The sequence below is a fragment of the Carassius carassius genome, chromosome 43 (genome assembly GCF_963082965.1).
Source record: "Carassius carassius chromosome 43, fCarCar2.1, whole genome shotgun sequence".
Classification (NCBI taxonomy): Eukaryota; Metazoa; Chordata; class Actinopteri; order Cypriniformes; family Cyprinidae; genus Carassius; species Carassius carassius.
Window position 1 is genome coordinate 5,578,269 of NC_081797.1, and position 10,670 is coordinate 5,588,938.

Below are 10,670 nucleotides of genomic sequence, written 5' to 3' on the forward strand. Positions count from 1 at the left end.
AATATATATAATAATTCATGATAAGGACAATGCACATTATTGTGTTTGCATTACAAGCATAACATTTACATTAGGTACACATAGTATTTGATTAAAGGAAAGTACATAAAAGAAGCCCTAACTAAACAAAATCAGGCTTGACTTTGGCTCAATTTTATGAGAATTCACCATAGAAGATGAGCAAATGTTTTCTTTGACATAGCTGCGGCGTATACCTCCCAGCACAATGTGAGAAGACCCACTCGATGACATACCTCACTGTGAGGTAACAGTCTAACATTCAAAAGCATTCACATAAATACATATAAGAAAAGATTGGATTTTTGGTAGCTTACTTATTAATCCTTAACACAATTGCTACTGCAAATGAGTTCAGATGTGGGTTTGATATGACGCATGAACACACCTAACTACTTTGAAACATAATAGCTCTTTACATTTGTTAAAACAGAATAAAAAAGAATTTATTGAAATAATTATTTCCATATAGTACAAGCTTTCTGAAGCTTTAAACATGCTAAATTTTCAGACGTGCAAAATCTTAATCCATATTTTAAAATAAAGACAAACCATTTCAGTTTGATTAATGTAAAACTTTGCTGCACAAGGAAGGCCTTAACTGTAAATGTGGAAAGTTTAAAGTTAACGTAACCACAGAAAACTGCATTTAACTGATCTTTTGTGATTTTGCAGATGTATACAGTAAGAACAATCAATACTTTTCAATATTACTGCACTTAAAATTGATAAATTGAGATATACCACTGATTACAATATTTTCTAAACTGATAATAATGATGCTTTTACAGCTGTATGAATAAAATTAACATGTTAAATTTCAACTGCAACATTGAAAATATTACTATTATAAATGCCTTATAATTATCAACAAATCTCTACTGGTGACTCCTTTTTAATTATTTTTAAAAGGAGTTATGACTGAAAAATATGGAATTTTTTTTGAACAAAATTAAGAAAGAGATAAAAAGGGTAAATCTATACCAATCTTCTAAAACATGCCCAGTCATGTTGGAAACCTCTAAATTACACAGTTTTGCTTCAAGGAACATTATTATTAAGCATTAGACTTGCTTGTATTTAAAAATGTAAAATTTAAGTGTAAAATATTTATTGCACGTATCATTGATGGAATTTAGTAGCAAGGTAAGGCAAAAATAACAAGTGAAAATATATGGAAAAATATATGGAAAAATATATGGTACTAACCATAACACATGCACTGCTAGAATACATGAATGCACATAATAACACAATCAAAAATATAAAAGCTTTGTTCGTGTATGACTTTGATTTAAATAGTGCTATAATTCATCCAAGGGTAAACTGTCGTACAGTGTCGCCTACTAGTGGTGACGTCATGCACAAGCATTTGTACTGGATGAAAAGTATTGCTGAAACAGAGTGATGCAATTTTGGGGTATTATTACTGAAGCATTTTCTGTTCATCATTTAAATTTTTCAGTAAACATTTGACTATTTAAACTGCCTTTATGCAGAATTTAACAGTAAACATAGATGTGTTGCTTTATCAGAGTAAAATCACTTCAAACATGAAAATTTAACTATGATACTATTTGAACTGGCTCATAATGGGGGTCTGACATGGCTGCTGGTAGCAGTACATATAAACATGTACCAGAAATCAAGAACCAGCACATGCTAAAAGAACCGAGAAAACTTTTTTCCATTGGTAAGGCATTAAAACCCTGCATATTTTGGCTTTATATTGGAAATCTTTTAATCAGATTGGGTGTAAACTGCACATTACAGGTGCCTGATTGCATAAAGTATTATGGCACATCAACATGTTATCAAACCAAGATTTATATGTAATCTTAAGAGTAATGGTTAACTAAAGAGTATCTAAAAAAATATAACGTTAGGAATATACTGCATGGTAAAATAGTGGCTATTTCCATTCCAATCAGCGGTAACCAGCATAAGAACATGCTATAAAAATGAAGCACTTTTTGTTATATCATTTCAATACACACAAATCTACATACAAATACAGAATGATTGCTCAAATCATATTGCAGATCTAATAATAAAACTGTTTTTTCCAGAACGTATAGTTGAATCTGTTTTTGCAATTTAACATTTTCAGAGATTAAAAAAGACAGTATGAGGCTTCATTCGCCAATGCCTGATGAAATGGTGCTCAGTTGAAAATTCACCTAAAGGCAACAATCCTCATGATTTGAAAATAGTATATCTTTGGACAAAAACACATATCAACACATCACAACCATTTACAGGAAGATTTTAAAGTGTTTCATGTGCCTGCGACCTGCAAAGGCATTCATACCGACTCTTAGAGAAGACGCTGATCTAGGCCATTTTAGCAGCAGGGCCAGTGTCAAACTACTTGGCCAATCACATTATAGTCCCGATCAGCCCTTTTCCAACGAGATGGCTTTTTGGAATCATGTTGGCTGATCAGTCAAATGGCGCTGATCAGTCAAATATCTGGATAATACTCTGCATTCATATCCATATTGTGCAACACAGACTTTTGTTCGGTGGTGGACATTCTGCTCAGCATTTCTGGTGAGAGCGAATAGCTGTTCCCGGATTTCTCTTCAAACCAGCTGTCCAATGCTCGCTTTCCGTCAAAGCTCCCGATAGGTGGTCCGTTAACGGCCAAGGTGAGCAGATCGTTGATCTGATCCAGAGTCAGTCTGGAACGGCTGTTTCTGCGCACTTTTTGCAACGAGCATCTTCCTTTGTCGCAGCATGTTGATGACGTTGGCAAGACCCTGACAATCTGCAGGATGTGATTGAGAAGAGGAAAACGTTGCTTGTATCTGAAGATGTGACTGACTACTTCTTTAAAACCATTCACACTACAATAATCAGCTTTTAGATCCCTCCATTCAACTACAAGGCTTCCTCGGGCATTTATTCTTTCTTGAGATAGTTTGTGGGCAGATGACGGAATAGTCTTCAGGTGGTCAGAAATTACAAGGATCTCCTCTTCTCCATATGCGCCAAGATCATCTCTGTTAAGAGGCCACGAGGTCAGGTCAAGGATCTTACAAGCCTGGACCACTGTGCGACTACGTGGATCAAAACGTTGGGCCAGGATGCCTTGACTTCGCTGACAGATCTTCTCTCGAATGGACTGAAACTTGGACTCTGCAACACGCAAGTTCTTGAGGTCCACGCCATTGAAACTCTCCCGAAAGTTGTCCTCAAATTCCTGTAGGTACTCCCCTGGGGAGTCCACCAATTGACCAATTTCATTAATAGCATCCTCAATTTTTGAGTCCACTTGTGATGGCAACAGATAGTCCCCCTGAAAGATGAAAGCAAGTCGTGAAAAAACAGCAATGATGTCCAACAGAAAGTAGATCAGCTTCACCGACTGATAATCCAACAGGAACTGTAGAAGAGACAGAGCAATGGCAGCAGCATCGCCTCTCTGGGTTTGGCTGCTTATGCTCTTCAAGTGAGCAACCACCTCCAGATAGTCCTTGATTAGGGCATTGAGAACATTGGGTTCCCCTATGATCCAACGGACGGCCCTTATATCCCCAAGAAATTCAGTTTCCTCAGACAGAGTTGGTGCTGTCGATCTCAACTCAGCCATCATACGTGGAGAATACCGGTAGAAGCTAAGCAGTTGCTTCAAGTTGTTTTCCAAATCCTCCAAGCACGAAAGCTCCTTGCCGCTGATGGCATCCAGAACCTCTAAATGGGGACGATGGATCATTACAGGTAGACACAACACCCAAGGAATTGTCTTTCGTATGGCTATGTACATTTTTGCCCTCAGACTAGAAGAGAGGTTTGAGCCATCTATTCCCAAGCCAACAACCAGCATGTCCTGGAGTCTTAGACCAAGGACACCAAAGGCACGATCCACAGCCTGAAGGTAGCCTTCCACATTTCCTCCGCAAAGCCTTTGTAGGGAAAGGAACTCTGTGGCAGGAAGTCCATCAGTGGTGGTGAACTGGACATAAACGGCAACAGTGTCAGCCAAGAGTTCATCGTTCTGTCCATCCATGATGATGCTTAGAAAGGGAGAAAGGCGAATCTTCTCGGCCAAATCCTCTTTGAATGCTCGGGTAATGTGTTGGACGAGGATCTGACAGTCATTTTCATTCATGTACTGATCGACTACTTTGAGGTCGCACTTCTTGAGGAGCTCTGCCAAAGGTCGCAGATCAGAAAATGGCCTTCCTTCCAAAGCTAGGTGGTAGGCAGCATTGAAGAGAGTCATCATATTACGACACATCTCCTCTGTCTTCTCTGGGTGCATGCGAAGTTTGTAAAGCTGCAAACACTTCTTGTGTAGATTGCTCTGGCTGTGAAGTTTAATGGTGTGGATTTTGAATTGCTTGGAACCGATAATAAAAGCAGAGGTTCGGGAGGACTGGACGGTGTATTGTCGGCACACATGGCACCACATCTCATTAAGTGTGGCCGAATAACGGAGAAACCAGAACTTCTTCAGCCACTCCTGTTTAAAGCGACGAATCCGACGACCTGAGCCCACCGAGAGTTTTGAAGACTCATCTGCAGCTACCATGAGGTCAGCAGAGATGGATTCATCAGCAGAATCAACATCCTGATCATCCTCCTCAAGCGATGCTGGGATGGGCGTCATGGCGTCTACAATAAATGAGCAAACAGAGCACAAAATTAAACTGAAAACCAACACAAAGCAAGATTAAATAACTAAAAGTAATTTACTGCTAAGTTTTGGCATGAATGAAGGTTTCAGAGTCTTTATACCTATTGTAAACACGCCTTCTACATCAAGTTCTACATCCAATAATGCACTAACACAAATCATTTTTAAGTACGATTAAATTCAAACATTCTTAATTCCACAAACCAATCTTAGTTGCAGGCTCCAAAAAGAAAACACTCCTTAATTATTTTATTAAAACTTTTAATTAAGAGTGCATTTCCATTTTAAACATTTCAACAAATTTGGCAATCACACAACAAAAGAATGTCAACAGTAACAGCAGTTTATATATGTGTCTATATGTCATTAATATTTACTGCTGAAAGGCTCTGATCCATGGTAGCGTTCCATCGCAGGTACAAACCTACCTCTGAGGTCCTCACTAGGAAGTGGATCAGATGGTGGTAAAGGCTTAACTTCAGCGTGCCCCTGTCCTCTGAGACGGAGCAGTTCTGCCTCCAGCTCACGGATCCGTCGTTTTAACCTCACACAGTTTGGGCAAAAAGATGTTGATGGTCCTTCGCTGCTCAGAGTTGCCTCTTCTTCTGTTTCTTCCATTTTAATGTATTTTGCATCAAACCCACTCTCATGGTGTTCCATAGATGCCAATCCAGAGGCGAATACAGACTCTTTACACTCTGCATCAGGCTGGCTGAAAACCTGGCAGACATTTGTTCTTGCTCTTTGAAAAGACAAGGTGCTGTTCAGGGGGTTGTTCTGACTTTGATTAGCCTCCAGAGATGCTTCCAGGACATCTTTGAAAATGAGGTCAATCTTCTTTTTCTTGGCCTGGGGCTGGTTTTCTGCCTCATCATTTCCATGCTTACTTAGTGTCCGTCTACCGTGCATTGCAGATCTCAACACTGGACCTTTAGGCTCCTCTTGTTCTTCTAATTTCACTCCTGCAATACAATAGTGTTCTGGTTCATGTATGTAACACTATCAGCATTTTAAAAATCCGTGTCAATAATAAACTTGATTAGGAAAAAAGTAAGTTGGCTAAAGCAGGACAAGTGAAAAAAAAGTATGTAAATCCAATTTCACTTACCTGTTAAACCACAGGCCTGGAACATCTCTTCTGGGCACTTTTTTGTTGATCAAAAATGTTCAGTATGAGATAAGTAAAATTTTGGGCTGTTGCTCATAGAAAGCTTTCAGAAGACTTATAAAATATAGCGCACACATTATATTAATCACGTTTATAATTTTTTATGATGCCTTTGGACCCCCTTTGAAGCTTGGAACTTCCAGCCTGCATTAATGGTTATCGAAAGGACAACAGCGATCAGTAGAATTCTCTAAAATTTCGCCTTTTTTATTTTTACAGAAGATTAAGTTTGAAACAACAAAGGGACAAGTATGTAGTGCTCATTTTTGGCTATAGTTCATACGGTTTACATTTTAGTCCAATCTTGTTGTAAATATCAGTGTTGTTTAGAGTTCAACAACAGATCTCATCTTTACATTTTTACATTTACAGCGGACGCTTCTATCCAAAGCAACTTACAGTGCATTCAAGCTATATATTTATTTTTGATTTTTTACCAGTATGTGTGTTCCTTGGGAATCTAATCTGATCTAATCCAGTAAACCAAATATTTTCACATAAATGTATTTTATACTACACAAACTAACTATTATTCATTTAGAAAATTGTTTTGGTTTAAATTGATGCAAATTTTAAAAAGTGCTGTTAGTATTTTATAAGATTATATTATTATTCCAGTTCAATAGTCTCCACATCTGGATTCAGTCCTCCAGTGTTTGTATTAGCAGCCCCTTAAAATGTCTTTTGAGATTCCTTAACTTTTAACCTACTTCAAAACTGTTACATTTCTTTTTCTTTTTTTTTTTTGGCACAAGCACCAGCGAGGGGTGTCTCACCTGTGTCCAGGTTGCGGTCAATGCTGTCCCGAGACACACTCTGCAGTTGCCTCAAGTACTCGCTGCTGTACCACACACAGAGTTTCTCACCCACCGTCAGTCTCTGACAAACTCGGAAGTAGATTTTTTCGTCATGCTGAAATGCACTCAGGTTCTTTTTACTCTCATCAGAAGAAATCATAATGAACCTGAGAGGAATAAATAAAATTAGCATTGTGAACAATTATATCAATATAACCATAGTGACTAAAACAACAACATTTTCCACACAAGATCCGTTTGTTACAATAGCACAAAGAAAAGCTACCTCATCCAGTTAGATGTAGTTTCATCACTGCCATCAATGAATTTATATTTGCTGTCTTTATCAACAATCTGCAATAAACATTTGAAATTAAAATATAGTTTGTACCTGCATTAAAAATTATTACAAATGCACTGAATTATGCTAAATGGTGTATAAGCTTACAACATAACCTACCATCCAAGAGTATGGCCCTGAGGGTTTATCCGAGGCCATTATTTGGCCTTGATAAGGACCAAACAGCGCCCCCTTTGGTATGTTTACATCCATGCAGCAGACATCCACCTTATCACCATCTCGGTGGATCTCAATGCCTGAAGGTACAGTGAGAGCTGCCCGATTGGGCACCCCTGATGCCACAGGGGTGTCTGGCACAAAAACAGGGGGCCCATGGGTAGGGCACTCCTCCAAGAAATACTTCTTGCACTCTTCACAGACTGTACATGTTATATTAAATAAGCAATGAATAAAAACATAATTATATACACACACACACACACACATACATACATACATACATATATATATGTATATATATGACACAGTTGAACACTTAGAAAGACCTGTGAGGGAACTGTTCCAATACTTATGCTCACATCAGATAGGGAGATGAAACTCTAAAAGTGCTGATCTTCTTATCTGGTCAAACATCTTTGTGTCGAATCACCCAATAATAAAATGTGACATTCTGTAGTTTTGTCTCATATTCATCTTTTAATCATATTTACAGATTTCTTGACTCCACAGCATGCAGAGCAATTTTGTTTACAGTTCCAATACTTATGGGGGGCACTATACACCACACTTTCATTTAAAGTTAAAGTAAATGATACTTACACCAAAAACTGGCTGAATGCTCATGGTCAGCTTTTAATTTTTTGTTTGGCTCTTCAATTGACTTCTTGTTTGAAGCACTGGTAAATATGTAGAAAAACTGCATATTACTACTATTTTTATGCACAGGGATTGCTCTTTAAATGTTTGCTTTCGTAAACACTTTTTAAACCTGACCTGGTGCTGCATTCGGCCTCAACGTCCATGGAGGAATGCTCCGGAACAGCGCAGGCATCTGCCATCCGGGCAGGAAGGAGAGACTCCTGTGTGCCTCGTTTCACTTCGACATATTAAAACTAAAGCAAAATAAGGGGATATAAATACTGTTAAAACAGGAGATTTTAATTTAAGAATTTGAGAGATGTTAGCTAAAACAATTTCAAATGAAGGTCACTCGTTATTTTAATGTATTTTAAGTTCTAATTCTCACTATTAACTAACTATTGACTATGACTTTTGCCTCAATAATTTTTTTTTAACTAATAAAGTAAATAGCAAACAAACTCAATCAAATGTTCTGCTTACTAATAGTTAGTAAGGTAGTTGTTAAGGTGAGGTATGTGTTAGGATTAATGGATCTAAAATATGGTCATGCAAAATTATATTAATATGTGTTTTAATATGTACTTTATAAGTTCAAATCAACCGCCAATATGCTAGTAGTATTATGCAAGCTGGTTGATAGCGAGAACTGGTCCTTAAAATAAAGAGTTACCAAAATTAAAAACAGAGAAGAAAAAGCGATCAATCATAGCACCTAAGATATAATCTTAATAAAAATACGTTTTTATTTAAGCCTTGAAAAAACTGTTTTGAAATTTTGAAAAATGTAGAGAGAGAAAAAAAACATTATGAAGAAGAAATATTTAACATTTTGCAAGATGCCGTTTCTTTGCATATTAATTTATTTTTACCATTTAAGAACAAGATTCTTGCTAGATGATTCTTAAATCATTCTGGATAACATTAACATCAGGTTTTACACAAACGTGCGGTGTCCATTTTTAATGACATACAAAATATTAAGACATTCAGGAGTTAAATTTTGTAATAAAATGTATATTAAAAAAATACTAACTACTAGTGATCTCAAACTTTGAACCCTATCGTAGGCTATATGGTTCTTTAACCCAAAATACTTATATTTCGGACAAAAGTGTATTCCTGTTATGTGTTAACTATCCTTTACAGTGGGGCAAAGTGACGTCATGCTGGCTTTACATTGTCATACCATTTTCTTTTTAATAGGTTTATAGGTGTTTATATGGCTACAAACTTTGAACTGCTTCCATAAAAACATACAAAACGCGAAAACCACACAGCACTCTCCGCAAAACACGGAAAGTGACCGCAAGAAACCCTGACTCCGTTCTGCTGACGTTTCCGATCCAGAATTTACTTCCAAAACATTTCAGCCGGAGAGCAGCGCTCTGATTGGCCAAGCCGGCCGTCACTCACAAATTACCCTAGCTGTGAAAGAGAGACGAGTGCAGGAAAACAAATAGGGCAATAATGCTCAGCTGAAACACAAAACTGCTGCAAAGTTGTGTTCTTCTAAACACTGTGAAGTAAAAGTTTCACATAACCTCAAGCGCGGGCGATGACAATGACGGTACGCAGTGCTCCTGCACGATCTGCCTCCGTGTAGCTTCTACAAGGCAACTGGCAATTTGCCTAACGCTTTCGGAAGCCATTTTCATTGGCCACAATGGCTAGTGAGTGTAACTCACCGTCTATAGAATATACGCAGTGCGTCGCGGGGTCGTTGGTGGTCTCCTTCAGCCGTGGCGAGCCTCGCCCTCGGCCGCTCCGAGAAACGCGGTGGTGACGCAACGGGACGGGGGGATTTCACTAGTCCCGGGCGATGCAAAGTTTATCATATCCAAATGTTTGGACCACAGTTAGCTGCTCCTCTCTGCTATGACCACCATCTTTTTATTACAGGAAATGACATGGAAAACGGAAGAAAGCGGTGTTTGTGCAGACCGGGCACGAAATTTCAGGAATGGGAAAGTTAACGTTAGATTGTGAGTGAAGTTGTATGAGGCGCGGATCGCGCGTTAGCTTATGGAGCGCGCATTACGCAGCGGTCGTGTGCCAAGTTTTCATCTTTTTATAATTATACTTGAAATAATTAGAGTTTAATCATTCACTTCACAGTCCTATACAATTGATTTAGTTTTCAACCACTTAATGTAAAGACTCCATTCAAACTTTTTGTTGATAATTTTAGCCTTAGGCGTACAATGTATTTATGCTTTTTTATATAAGAGTTATACTTTAAGATTACAATTTGAAAAGCTCTCATTGAGTAATTGTTGTAATTACACATAATATATATTTTATATCATATATATCATAAACATACATAGGGTAGCCTATTCTGTAGACGAGTTATTCATTAACATTTCCGTTTCTATGCCAACGCCTTTCATAACAACAAAATTGAGTTGAAAATAACACTTTAAATATCTCTTTTGGCTGGGCACTTAAAATCAGTTTCACAAGTAATTTGGTCATTCTATAAAGCCAAGTTGAATTCAATAAAAATGGGAGGCAAATATTTTTTGTCAATTTATTAACAAAATGATAAAATAAATAAATACAAATTGATCAAATGCTCCTAATATCAATTTCTTCCAATGTTCCCTACAGTATTTTCAAAACACTGCATACAAAGGACTCATCACGGGCTCAATACAGGAGAGGTAAGAACCAACTGACGCACTCACAATGTCAGGCGAACAAACAAGGAGAAAAAAGACCAGAGAGAGAGAGCTCTGTAACAGAATAAAGTCAAAAAATAAACACACTCCTTTTTAAAATCATTATGAAAAAATACAAACAATTTTACAAATATTCATATTGTGTAATAAACCATTTACACTTAGTTCAGCACACCAGGTGAACTTTTTCTTTCTTTTTCTT

The 10,670-nt window shown here is 37.5% G+C and overlaps 1 protein-coding gene across 2 annotated transcripts; it reads right to left on the reverse strand.

Moving 5' to 3' along the window:
- Positions 1-430: 430 nt before the first annotated feature.
- LOC132124541 (zinc finger protein 862-like) lies at positions 431-9,663 on the reverse strand. 2 transcript variants are annotated; one of them, XM_059535598.1, is made up of 8 exons: positions 9,473-9,663; positions 7,920-8,038; positions 7,746-7,822; positions 7,086-7,345; positions 6,912-6,979; positions 6,605-6,792; positions 5,089-5,622; positions 431-4,638 (listed from the first exon to the last, which is right to left on the reverse strand). In XM_059535598.1, the coding sequence occupies exons 2-8, from the start codon at positions 7,982-7,984 to the stop codon at positions 2,483-2,485; spliced, it is 3,348 nt and encodes a 1,115-aa protein (XP_059391581.1). In that variant the 5' UTR covers positions 7,985-8,038; positions 9,473-9,663; the 3' UTR covers positions 431-2,482. The 2 variants fall into 2 exon arrangements, with proteins under 2 accessions (XP_059391581.1, XP_059391582.1); XM_059535599.1 differs by lacking the exon at positions 5,089-5,622.
- Positions 9,664-10,670: the final 1,007 nt, after the last annotated feature.

What these genes read in the sequence shown, in the direction of transcription:
- LOC132124541 (XM_059535598.1), bottom strand. Translation starts at nt 7,984, where the DNA reads ATGGCAGATGCCTGCGCTGTTCCGGAGCATTCCTCCATGGACGTTGAG. An exon ending in GAGGCCGAATGCAGCACCAG is followed by an intron (nt 7,823 to 7,919) that starts GTCAGGTTTAAA and finishes CATATTTACCAG; the next exon opens with TGCTTCAAACAAGAAGTCAA. An exon ending in TGACCGCAACCTGGACACAG is followed by an intron (nt 5,623 to 6,604) that starts GTGAGACACCCC and finishes ATTGTATTGCAG; the next exon opens with GAGTGAAATTAGAAGAACAA.